Source organism: Borostomias antarcticus (assembly GCF_949987555.1).
Source record: "Borostomias antarcticus genome assembly, chromosome: 15".
Taxonomy (NCBI): Eukaryota; Metazoa; Chordata; class Actinopteri; order Stomiiformes; family Stomiidae; genus Borostomias; species Borostomias antarcticus.
The window spans coordinates 14,321,167-14,333,642 of NC_140248.1; the positions used below are offsets into that span (position 1 = coordinate 14,321,167).

At 44.0% G+C, this 12,476-nt stretch overlaps 2 protein-coding genes across 2 annotated transcripts; both read left to right on the forward strand.

Annotated features, from left to right (window-relative positions):
• The first annotated feature begins 6,459 nt into the window (after positions 1-6,459).
• uqcc3 (ubiquinol-cytochrome c reductase complex assembly factor 3) lies at positions 6,460-7,180 on the forward strand. Its single transcript, XM_084450537.1, has 2 exons — positions 6,460-6,656; positions 6,842-7,180. Exons 1-2 carry the CDS (start codon positions 6,540-6,542, stop codon positions 6,971-6,973), a joined length of 249 nt encoding a protein of 82 aa, XP_084306663.1. The 5' UTR covers positions 6,460-6,539; the 3' UTR covers positions 6,974-7,180.
• Positions 7,181-10,164: 2,984 nt separating this feature from the next.
• On the forward strand, positions 10,165-12,206 carry mrpl49 (mitochondrial ribosomal protein L49). Its single transcript, XM_084450165.1, has 4 exons — positions 10,165-10,295; positions 10,570-10,723; positions 11,348-11,472; positions 11,655-12,206. The coding sequence occupies exons 1-4, from the start codon at positions 10,188-10,190 to the stop codon at positions 11,799-11,801; spliced, it is 534 nt and encodes a 177-aa protein (XP_084306291.1). The 5' UTR covers positions 10,165-10,187; the 3' UTR covers positions 11,802-12,206.
• Positions 12,207-12,476: the final 270 nt, after the last annotated feature.

A 12,476-nucleotide genomic window follows, 5' to 3' on the forward strand; every position in this document is an offset into this window, starting at 1 on the left:
TTTTGTGTTCTTTACTTAAGGTTCAGGGTTTAATTCCAAAATACAAGGAATAGGAACACAAGGGAACACTAACATACAGTAAGACAATGAACAAGGAAGGACAGTGGAAAACATGAGCACTTAAATATACAGGGAGAACAATTGCAGGTGAGCGACAAGACACAACGACACACAGGTGCATGCAATCACCCAGGTAAGGACATGGAGGGATTCCAAACAAGACACCGACCCAAGGGCAGAGGAACTGGGACTAGGGGTCTAGGGCTGACACAGGGGAACAGGGTCCGGATTAGGGCTGGGGCAGGGAACAGAGCTGGGACTGGGCTAGAACTAGGGGCTGGGAACTAGAGAGGGAAGTACAATGTTGTTGTGTTTTATTTTGTTTTTAAAAAGTGCTATATAAATAAAGTGTATTAAGCTTATTATTATTATTATTATTATTATTATAAGTGAGTGTGCTGTAGGACAGTGAGAGAATAAAGGTGAGAGCTGCAGGTTGCAGGGGGCAGAGTGGGAAATTTGTTGGAGGGGGGGCAGACAGAGACAGGATCTCATTCTTGAGTGTCACCATGGCAACCAAATTGAGATTCCTGTTGACTCACTCTATTGCTCTCACTCAGAGGTCAAAATCTCATTCCGGTCCAGAGTTGGTTTTGTATGTGTGGTAGCACTGTTTGAGCTGTATGCCAAAGCTTACATCAACCTAATGTGACCATTATACTGTAGCTCCATGAAAGTGGCGAGAATATGAATATGAATATGAGGACAACAGGGGCAAAGTAGGTAAACAGATAGAAAGATACAGCAACTGTTTTGTCTTTATTCAACAATAATCTCTTCAAAACACCCACATTTTCTCCTTCTCTCTTTCTTTATCTCTCTATCTCTCTCGCACATACGCACACACACACACACACACACACACACACATGCATGTATAAAAGCTATCAAGCATACACTAAATCATAAAGATTTAAGCAATGCCATACATGCACATAAGGTACGCATGCACACAGCCACTCCATCACTCTCTCTCTTGTTCTGTCCATACTGTACCATTTCTTTCATTCACTCTGGGTTCTTCCTTTTTTGCACCGCCATAATGATAATTTTCTCAACTGCTATCCTCTCTCTCTCTCTCTCTCTCTCTCTCTCTTCTCTCTCTCTCTGGTCTCTGCCTCCAGAGATATGTTACCATGGAAACTGGGTACAACTGATAAGTTTGAACATTTAATTCAGTATTGGCACAATACACAAGAACAGATGAGCTGTCTCACTCTCAGACACAAGGACACAGCTTGCTCATTTACGTGCTATGCCACACTGTACTTCTGCACATATTCTACACTGGCTGTACACAGATTAACAGGCACTGCATACAAAGAAGAGAGGCCCTGAAATCAATAGCATTAGTAGCATATATATGCCTACTCATTCACCTTTGTGTGGAAATACCAGCAGCATTGAACACATTTCCCTCTATATTTGGACTTACTTTCTCCAATCTAAATGCAGGGAGGGGTAATGTGGAGTAAAATATGAATAATATATTAGTGAAGATTTCAGATAATTATACCTTGGCAGAAATAAAACAGACCATATCTGGTCATATGGAGAAATTAAAGAATAGTCAAAAGTGTGTGAGTGATGAATTACTGATTGTTAGAAAGATGGAAGGAAAATGGATAAGGGATGAGGAGAGAGGGGGGGTTAGAGAAGAAGTGCATGAATCTTGACGAATGGGGTCATTTATTGAACACTTCACTTTTAGTTTTAGGCAGAAATACTGTAATGATGTAACAGGCTTGTCTAGACTATCTATGAATATATGCAGATGGGTTTGAGTGTCAGAATGTCTCGTGTTGTATGTAGCCTATGTTCCGTGTGAGTCAGTATTTCTGGAAAGTAGCCATTACCCTGATTAAGAAAACAGCTTTATGCAAAAAACATTTACATATCATCCCTCATTTGGTGAAAGTACTGTAGACTTATGGCTAACTCACAAATACATTTCCCGATGATCCAGACAAATCTGCAACATACTGTACAACTAAGGAGGCTAGACCACACTGGCTGATTTTCACCTCTCTCAGAATTAAGGGTTCTTCTTCTTCGTCGTGTGGGTACGTTGTTGTGTCCTCTCCCCCCCAGGCTCAGGGCCGAAGTGCTATATATTCATCACCCCGAGCCTGGGTGAGGGGTCACCCGGGCTATATATCCGGGCACACCTCCAGGAGCCATGTCACTGTTTCGTCAAACACAACCGTCAGGCCATGCATTCCATTGGGTGTCCGATATATCGGACAGTCCTGGATGACATGGTCTGCGGTTTATTCCTCGGCGCCACACTCGCATGGCGCACAGGATACCAAGCACCATCTGAGCATCAATGAGCGGAAGCATCCGACGCCGGTCTGGAGGCGATTAAGCCTCACCCACGCCGGTCTGGGTAAGTCCATCCTGGGAGGGGACCGGCGGAGGTGTTGGCCTCCCACTCCGCATGCCAGGTGTAGTCCGCCCATCCTGCCTCACTGATTTTAAGATCTCTGCATTGCTGCAGGAGATCCCGTGCGGCAGGCACAAAAGGGTGTCTCGACTTGAGACGCCAGGCAGGCTCCGCTGTTGCAGTGAGCCTGTCGTGGGGCAGATGGTAAGGCTCCATGGCCCGGCAGGTGAGACGTGCTGTGGTTCCTGTGCGGCGGAGGCCAGAGGGCTGGATGCCTGCAAGGATGGGAAGGTTGTCCACAGGAGTGGGACGCAGGCATCCTGTCACGATGCGCAAGGCTTCGTTGATGGGCGGGTCGATGAGGCGGGTGTGAGGGCTGCGGCACCACACCGGTGTGCAGTATTCCCTGGTGGAGTAGACCAGGACTAGGGTTGCCGTACGCAGTGTTTTTGCCCCGGCGCCCCAGACTGATCGGACCAGTCGCCTCATCAAGGCCACGTGAGCTGTTAACTTCTTCGAGGTGTCGGCGGAACATGAGCGATCTGTCCAATGTCACGCTGAGATAGGTTGGTTCGGCGCTGCATGGCAGGAGTGTTCCATCGATGTGCACTCGGAGCTCACGTTTGGCTTCCTTGTTGTTAAGGTGGAAGGCCGCCGACACCGTTTTTGCCTCGCTGAGCTTCAATCTCCATTTCCGGAGGTATGCTGCTAGTGTCTGCCTGTCCTGGCTCAAGGTCTCCTCCACCAGTGTCCTGCCAGTCTCCAGCTGAGTACACCAGTGCAAGATCGTCTGCGTAGGCGTACTTCCTGGAGACAGTGATCGGCAGGTCGTAGGTGTAGATGTTATAAAGGAGGGGGGACAGGACAGATCCCTGGGGGACGCCGTTCTTAAGGTGTCACAACTTGCTTCGCTGTCCGCTACCGGTGGTGAGGGTAAAACTGTGGTTTCGGATAAGCTCCATGATCATGCTGACCATGTGCCTGTCCGGCAGCAGGCAGAGCAGCTTGCAGGTGAGGCTGCAAAGTGACTTGATCTACGGTCGATCTCCCGCCTCGGAACCCAGCCTGCTCTTGTGGGAGCAGCGGGTCGATGATTGATTCGACGCGGGCGTAGATGTAGATGAGACGCTCAATAATATTGAAGGGGATACATAACAGAGAGATGGGGCGGTAACTCTTGGGGTCCCCTTTAGGCTTGTTCGGCTTAGGGATACACGACAACTAGGGCTCTTCTCCAGATTTTGGGGATCTTGAGTTGGCGCAAGCTGAAAGAGAGGAACACTCTTAACCAGGACTTAAAGACAGGCGCGGCATGGAGTATAAACTCCGGGCAGATGGAATCAGGCCTCAGAGCTTTCCCTGGCTTTACATGCTGGAGGGCAGCAGGGAACTCCTCCGGTGTGAATTCGCCGGAGATGTTACCGCTGCTAGGACTTGTGGCCTTCCAGAGGTCAGACACTTCTTTTGCCATGAGATGATTTGCGGTCTTTGCCCTCGTATGTCCCACTTTTCACAAATTGTGATGTGATTTTGTTTGCAGAGATGGGGCAATGACGGGGGGGAGTGTCTAGACCTACCAGTGAGGTTGTTAAGGATGCTCCATGCATTGCGGCTGGACTGTGAGAAGTCGATGGAGTCGATGGCCTCCCAGCGCTCTTGTCTCCTTCAGCTGAGTCTAGACTGCAGGGCTGAGGCAAGTCTGTCTTACTCAGCTCCTGGGGGGGCCCGGAGGAAGGCACAGTAGAGGCTCTCACACTCCACATCCCAACACGGTTTGTAGCATTGCAACGTCTGCGTGGGATGGATTTTTTAGCCACTTTCACCAGTATGCAAGTTCCCGGTACGCCTCGTCCACGTTGTTGGTGTTAGGTGGTGGGAGGCACCTTGTGGATCTATGGGTAAGGAGGTGGTAGCGTTTCCAGTTGGGGATGAGGTCCACGAGCGATAACCATGCCAAGTCAGGACTCTTCCCAGTTTTCCAGCGACCTGAGACAAAGCTAGCTGCGGCCATGGGATCATACAGCATGGCCAGGCTGTTGTTAGCTGCCCAAGCAGCCAGGTTTTCTCTGTCGGATGTATTGCTGCTGTATCCCTAATCCTCGTGCTGACAATTGAAAATGCCAGCATAGAGGCAGGGGTGGGGGAAGACTGGGAGACACGCTGGTGTGATTCACGAGGGCGGAGGCTTGTAGACGTTGACGATTTTAAAGCCACCAACTTCCACGCACAACCACTCATTCTTGAACGTAGCAAGGCCATGCGTCCTGCCTAGGGTAGAACCAGCTAGAGCGAAATTTGGGAGAGCTAGCATATGTTACGCAGTGGGTCTCCTGGAGGAGGATGACGAGGGCCTTGGTGGTGCAGGCCAGGTGCTCGAGGACGTCGATTTTGGAGGTTAGTCCTTCAGAGTTCAGCTGCAGTATTCTAGGTTGGGAGCCGGCAGAGCAAGTCTCCCTGCCTGTGGCAGCTGAACACCAGCCCGGGTGGTGGCCCTCAGTTGGCAGACTTTGCTTCGCTTATGGTGGTTAATCGCAGCTACTGACAGGGGGCACCACGAGAAGGTGTCTGCCTCGCCTCGTTCTGTAGGCTACACACAGTTATGTAGAGAAACACACAATCATCAGAGGCACACAGCCACACACACACACTCACACACACACACACACACACACACACACACACACACACACACACACACACACACACACACAGACACACACCACTTAAAGTTAAAATCAACATGTTGAAGAAAACCTGTATTCCATGTCTGCTGTGTCATGCTGTGGAATATTTAGTCTGAGAATGGGGCACTCCATTGTTTCTATTTTGACTGATACAGACGCTGTTCTTTTGTGGTTTCATGCAGAACCCTCATTACAGTTTTAAATGCTGGAGTGAACCTCACACAATGATTATGACACTTATCAAACATGCAGGATTTAAGCCAGAAGCAAACAAAGAATGTCCACATGGATGTTCACTACGACGCTCAGGGCACCTTCGGGAAACATGGGTGTCATGGCAACCGGAGCAGGCATCTGCAAGTGTTACTGTTGCATTCAGCGAGGAGTGGGCTGAAGGATGTAATGAGGGCTGCATAGGAGTGTCATTATTGACTGAGCATCGAGGAGGGTGGGAGGGAGGGAGAGAACAGTGAAGGAGAGGAAAAATGAGCAAGGATATGGTGTTACATACGTGTATATGTGGCTTTTGGGTTATAATTCAGGAAAATGTGTCCATCACAGTATCGCATAGGCCTATACTTTCTAAAAGACAGTGAAGCACAATGTGCTTAAATGCTCTGTTTTTTTGTTTGGAAAGCATTGCCTCTAATCATTATATTTTGCACATACATCAGAAAAACAAATGTACTCTCAATGAACGTGTCTTGCTAAAGAATGTAAGGGTCTCTGGCTTTTGAAAATTGTTTTTTGAATCCAACCCTGCAGTGTTGGCCTTTAAATGCATTACACCCCATTGGGATCGTGCAAAGGTCTGTTTTGCACTCTACCTGGAATTGATGAATGCACATTCTATTTATCACCTTTCAACGCCCAATGCACCCACATATTGTGACTTACTCTGTCTGTCTCTCTCTTACACACACACACGCACGCACGCAGGCAGGCACACACACACACACACACACACACACACACACACACACACACACACACACACTCTCTCTCTCTCTCTCTCTCTCTCTCTCTCAAATGTGCACTTTATAATGTAGGCTACTGCCACCACGTAATTTTGTGTAATGCATAGTGCTGCTTGACTGACACCTTGTGGACTTTACTGGACACTGCATAGTTGTGCCCCTCATCCGAATAAAAATAGATTTCCCCGATAACCGGTTTTAATCATTTCTAGAAATATATCATCATTCATTTAATTCATTTCACTAAGGTCATATGAGGTTGAATGCCATTTTATTTTCATGATATCTAAAAAATAAAAGTAGCTGGTATCCCATGATGCACTGCAGTGCATGTCGGTCGCTGTCAGCGGTTGCAATGAGCTGACCTACAGTAGAATTTTAGAAAGTACATTTTTCAAAATCGCCGTTGCAAAAAGAATATCAGCTAGCGTGATGAGCGGTCTACGTCCGATCCTGGCCTCTATTGCATGTGTTGGAGTGCTTGGCCTTGGCTATGGCATGTGGGCAACGATACCTCCTGATGAGGAGAGAAAGAAAGAAATGCTCAGGGTAAGCGAAGCCATAATCCCTCCCACATTATATGATTATAAAACCCTTGTATAGCCGTAAAACGATCTCCATGTCAAGGACTAGCTTACTTTAGGAGTCACAGCAAGTCAAGCTTCACGACGTTTGTCATGTCTTTGTTTATTTTAGCTTACATTCACCTGCTCTCTTTTTGCAATACTTACTAGAATCTACCTGAGTCTAACCCAGTGAGAATGGATGAGACAAGAAGGAGGAATGCCCTCTTCATGCAGGTGATCAAAGAAGCTGCAGAGACCAATGAAAACATTGCAAGATCATTTGGAGGACCCTCAAAATAAGACACTATTTTTTTTTCACATCAATGTCAGTGAAGAGAAAGAGACCGTTTCAACACCAGTTTTGTGGCATCAATGACTAAAATGGTCTTTGCAGCAAATGCTTGATAAAGTCCTTTTCTTTAAATGAAGAACTTTGGATATGAATGTCATGGAGCACTTTTGCATGTTTCAACAAGAAGTTATGTCTCTGAAAATATCAATAAAAACATCGGCTTTCAAGAACTAGCCTATCATCATACCAACTAGTATGGCTAACTCATAGCTATGAACATAGATATGAACACACAGTATGTCTATGGGATAACTAAACAGCATGAGTTAGGAAGTGAAGGGGGGCTTTAATACTGGTTGCACCTATTTCCGGGCCAAGGAAGCAGACGGTTGTGCATGAAGGTTATCATGCAAGATGTCTATCCATGAAGCTATCAAGTCGTTGTATGTCGATAGAACGTCAAGTTAAGAAACTTAATGAGTAATGCACTGGAAAGCTAGCTAGTAAAGATACCCGAAGGCTTGCTTGCTAGCTAGCACATTATAGTCTACTATAGGTAACAGTTGGCTACTTACTAGCTAACGTCTAACGCCATGGCCACACCACCAGAGCAAGCGACCGCGGCACCAGTTTCAAGTCAACTGTTTGGAAACTGTTGGAGTTGTCGGCTCCTGTCGGGTGGAGGTCTTCTGTTATCTGCGGGATATGTCTTCTTAGCTGCTCGAAAAACTCTGCGACAGGGCGGAACCACTACAGTGGGAACTGTCGCCCAGATTGCTTTTGCAGCAAGTGAGTAACGAGACTACGCGTTCGTGTACAGTACAGAACATGGTACAGAATAACTGCATCAAAGACCCTCTTTGACTGCATGGTATTTGTGATGTCTTACTTTAGAATGCCGTTTCAATGTCAGTGTCAAAATGGCTATGGTAACAGCTAAATCCATTTCAGGTTTAGCTGCATGGGGAATCGTGGTCATTGCTGATCCTGTGGGGAAGGCGCAGAGGAAGACGTGAAGATAATGTAAATGTGAACCATAATGTAAACTTGTTAAGATTTAAACTTTATTCACAACCCTCATGTGTTTCTTGAATGGGATGATGCTATTAAAATGACTTTTTCATAAAGAAATGTGTCAAACTGTACCCTTGATTTGAAATTATGTAGAGGACTTGAGTTCATGAATGTCAGTTGTGATTATGACAAGGTAAATGGGTTATAGGCTTTAGGACAGATTAATAAGCAATATAAATTGTTTTCTTTTTTTTTCAAACTGTTTATTGGCTTTTTTTGCACACATACAATCGCATAGACAATTCACAAGAGGTAGAAGGCAAAAATTATATTAATAAAATAACATTGTACAACAAGTGACGTTATATATTGCAAAACCCCAACACTAACAAAAACAAGACAAAAACAGACCCAAACAAACATAAAGAAAACAAAAACAAAACATCAGTCAGCCAACACTAACAGGTGTCAACTAGAAATGTGCAATTTGGGGAAATTGCAAGCGTGGTTGCCCATTCTGTCATTATTACTGTTGGGTGTGTATGGTGTGTGTCTTGAGTATGCATGTGTGTGTTGGATGTTGTGTGCATGCACTTGTAGTTCTTCCTCTGGGTTACATTCAATCCTACAATGGCTTTGATTTTAATAATGTAATTAAAAATTAGAAGAAATTTTGACTTGACAACCTATGGTTCAAGAGTTACAGACCAAAAGGTAAAGTGGGTTGTTATAGCGCCACCGTCAGGCCCATCAGTGTAATTCATTTTTCCCGAGTAGGACTCTTGACCGTTAAGCTCTCTACCAAGTTTGGTAACTGTAGGCCTTAAAGTCGCACTGAAATGAAAAAAGCATTGTGTCCCATTTTGGTTCACATAATTGGTCATAGTGTTCACCTATTCAACGATGTATGCCAAAAAAAGCACAAAATTCTACTTTTGTTGTAATCTTATATCAAAGTATATCATTTCTTACTTCCTGGAAAACGGTAGGTCACGTGCAATGACGACAACAGGTATCTTAGATTTTAGGCCAATAATCTCACGATATCCACCCGTCAATCAACGCTATCCTTCTATCGAATCTGTTTAAAGTTCTTAAAACCCGTCCACTTGTCAATGTTCCAATCAAATCAATCAATCATCCTCTAAACATATGTCCCGCCCTCAGAGCTTGTTTACGTCGGAAATACGTCAAACTATGGAAGTTAGATGATCTCAAACGTCCATTTCAGTGCGACTTTAAAGTCGCACAGAAACGTTTGAGATCTTTTATATATATATATATATATATATATATATATATATAAACTTTATTTAAACAAATAGCGTATACATGTACAGTAGTAAGTCAGGTAGAGTACATTTAGTAGGCTATACAACAACAGACTCATATCACAAGCAGTGGAGGTTACGGAGGAGAAAGAAGGAAAAAAAAAAATACAATAATAAATTCTAAATAAATACATTGTAAAGCTTACAACAGTTATACGTTTTTACAGAGAAACGTTTGAGATCGTCTAACTTCCGTGACGTATTTCCGATGCAAACAAGCTATGAGGGTGGGATATTATGTTTAGAGGAATTTGATTGGAACATTGACAAGTGGACAGGTTTTAAGAACTTAAGACAGATTGATAGAAGGATAGCGTTGATTGACGGGTGGATGTCGTGAGATAATTGGCCTAAAATCTAAGGTAGCCTACCTGTTGTCGTAATTGCACGTGACCTACCGTTTTCCAGGAAGTAAGAAAATTATACTTTGATATAAGATTACAACAAAAGTAGAATTTTGTCATACATCGTTGAATAGGTGAACACTATGGCCAATTGTGTGAACCAAAATGGGACAGAATGCTTTTTTCATTTCAGTGCGACTTTAAGGTTTCCGAGAAAAAAATATTTGAACTGAGATTTTCCCTATTCCCATGATTTTCCCTATTCCCATTCAAGTCAATGGGGAATTTTAATTCACCAATAAATTAATATAAATTCAACTATCAAAGATATTGCTTAGCAATGAGGAAGCACACAATTCCCAATGAAGCCGGTCGATTTGACATATGACTCGTGTGTGTGCCGTTAGAACTGTGGGAGTTCTTTAGTTTACAGTAGCCTTCTACTTCTAGTTTACAGTAGCCTTCTAAGCTGGCAAAATCAAGCTATGATTTTCTCCTAGGCTCCACCCACGCACGTTCCCACCTGAACCAACATGGCGCTCTCCTTCAACCACCGCATTACAATGTTACCCAGAGCGGTCAGGGCTTCTTTACAACTGTACAGTCAGCCGAAGACAGCAAGAAATGCGATTCAATTACGAGTGAGTTCGCAAATCGACAATGCTATTGGTAACATGGCAGAAATTGTGGATACAAACGTCGCTGCTAGCTAGCTATGTTAGCTAGCTCTAGCACAGCCTAAAGCTAGCAAACATCACTGTATCCATAGCTAGGCTAATATCTCTCCAAGAGGTTTGTGTTGTAGTTGGCTGAATGATTATTGTGTGGCTAGTATCCATTTTAGCTAATACGTTTGTATTGTGGATTTTGCTAGCTAGATGGCTGACCCTCTTCGTCTCTTTCCTGCAACACCAGACCGCGTGTAGTAGCTCAGCTGGAGAAGAGAAGTACGAAATATCCGAATCAACAGCAGAATACAATTATGTGGAAAGACTAATCCCACCATCCAGAGTTCCTATTCCCCCTAAACACGACTGTTCTGCTCCTTCTGGGTGGACGCCTCCAGCAGGTGAAGTTTGACACCTCATTCCTGTCTCAGTCAAGACCAAACCTGTTTCAGAGCTCAGTGATGTTGCATTATACAGAGCCCTATAGGGACCTATTGAGAGCGCACACATCGGTTCAGTCCACCATGTACAAACACACTTATTTACTAATTTGTCATTGGTCCCAGAACTGCCAGCTTGCAAAGTTCTGTTTTTCTTGGAACTGTATGCGCATGCGTCATGCACACAACAGTCCTGGTGGGGTAGAACTGGTAATCATGTGTAGCAGGTGCTGTACTTGTAAAATATTTTTTTAGTTTACAGACTTGATGAATTATTTGCGAAAGTATGTTTGTTGTCATTTAGGATGCAGGAGACCCTGGCACTTAGGTGACACCATAGTAAGCTTTTCACATTAATACTTTGTTGACTTATGCCTTTGGACATTAACTTTGCATGATATGCACTCTTACTCATATAAACTTACAGGGCTCTGTTTATACAATATCACTGCGACATGAAAGAGGGCTAATAATATCTGAATAAACAATGGTTTATCAAGTCAAATTACTCTGTGTTACATTTCAGTAACATTTATATTGCTAGTATAACCAGATGATGTTCTTCTCTATTCAAAACCATTACAGTGATGCCCCCTGCTTTGCCATACATGATTCGCCGCTCTCGCATGCACAATGTTCCTGTCTACACTGACATCACACACGGCTCTCGCAGGACAACCCTTCTACGGAAGGTGGAAGGGGACATCTGGGTGAGTTACCGGGGAGAACGGCAAATGTGTTAGCATGAGGGAGAGGAAACTGATGTTGGTTGAACTTTCAACTGTTAGTTATCACTGTAATTGTACAACAGACTACATATTAAATACCTAGCTCAAAACATTTTGTGACGTATATATCTTAATTAAATGCTGCTTGTTTAATGTCTCACCAGGCTCTCGAAAAGGATGTAAAAGAGTATCTGAAAGAAATTACTGGTAAAGTCCTCCCAATGCAGGTCAACGAGGTGACCATGACAATTCGAGTTAAAGGTCACTTTGATAAAGAACTGAAAGAGTGGCTGGTGAAGAAGGGATTTTAACAGGGACCCTTGGGGATCAGTCAGAGCAGTGGAAGCTCATTGTAAAATCATTGCAACTCAAGTAGTATCTTGTAACAGTTGTCAGAGGAAGACAGCCAGGCAGCTGCATACAAAGAAAGCAGCACTCCAACTATGCACCCCTAGAATCTGGAGTTCAATGAAGATGCAAATGTGGAGCATTACACATTATTTTTGGAATAATAATTTGTTTTACATGCTTGTTCAAAACATTGATTATGCTCTTAGAATAAATAAATACTCTAGATATAGAAAACACCAAATTTGTCTGGTGTGGTCCCTAACATTTGTTTAGATAATTTATATTTGAGTGGCAGAGACAGCTTTTTGAGGGAATGTGTTTTGACTTATGATGCTCTTTACAGTCTGTAAAAATAATAATTTGTTGTAAAGGCGTGTTCAAAACAACTTGTATTTGACACTTGTTCTTTTAGAATAAATAAATACTCTACCGCAAATGCCAATTTGTCTAGTGTGGTCACTAGTTTAGAGTGGCAGAGCTTTTTTGAGGGAACGTTTTGCGACTGTTTTACAACAGTTTGACGTCAGCCAGATCCTCTCTACGGCCTACCGTGAACACGACATACGGCACTGCACATGCGACCCCTGCATGGTAAACACCTTTGGACAGTTAGATATAACTATAAATTCTGCACT

What these genes read in the sequence shown, in the direction of transcription:
- uqcc3 (XM_084450537.1), top strand. Translation starts at nt 6,540, where the DNA reads ATGAGCGGTCTACGTCCGATCCTGGCCTCTATTGCATGTGTTGGAGTG. An exon ending in GAAAGAAAGAAATGCTCAGG is followed by an intron (nt 6,657 to 6,841) that starts GTAAGCGAAGCC and finishes AATACTTACTAG; the next exon opens with AATCTACCTGAGTCTAACCC.
- mrpl49 (XM_084450165.1), top strand. Translation starts at nt 10,188, where the DNA reads ATGGCGCTCTCCTTCAACCACCGCATTACAATGTTACCCAGAGCGGTC. An exon ending in TGGGTGGACGCCTCCAGCAG is followed by an intron (nt 10,724 to 11,347) that starts GTGAAGTTTGAC and finishes AAACCATTACAG; the next exon opens with TGATGCCCCCTGCTTTGCCA. An exon ending in AGGTGGAAGGGGACATCTGG is followed by an intron (nt 11,473 to 11,654) that starts GTGAGTTACCGG and finishes ATGTCTCACCAG; the next exon opens with GCTCTCGAAAAGGATGTAAA.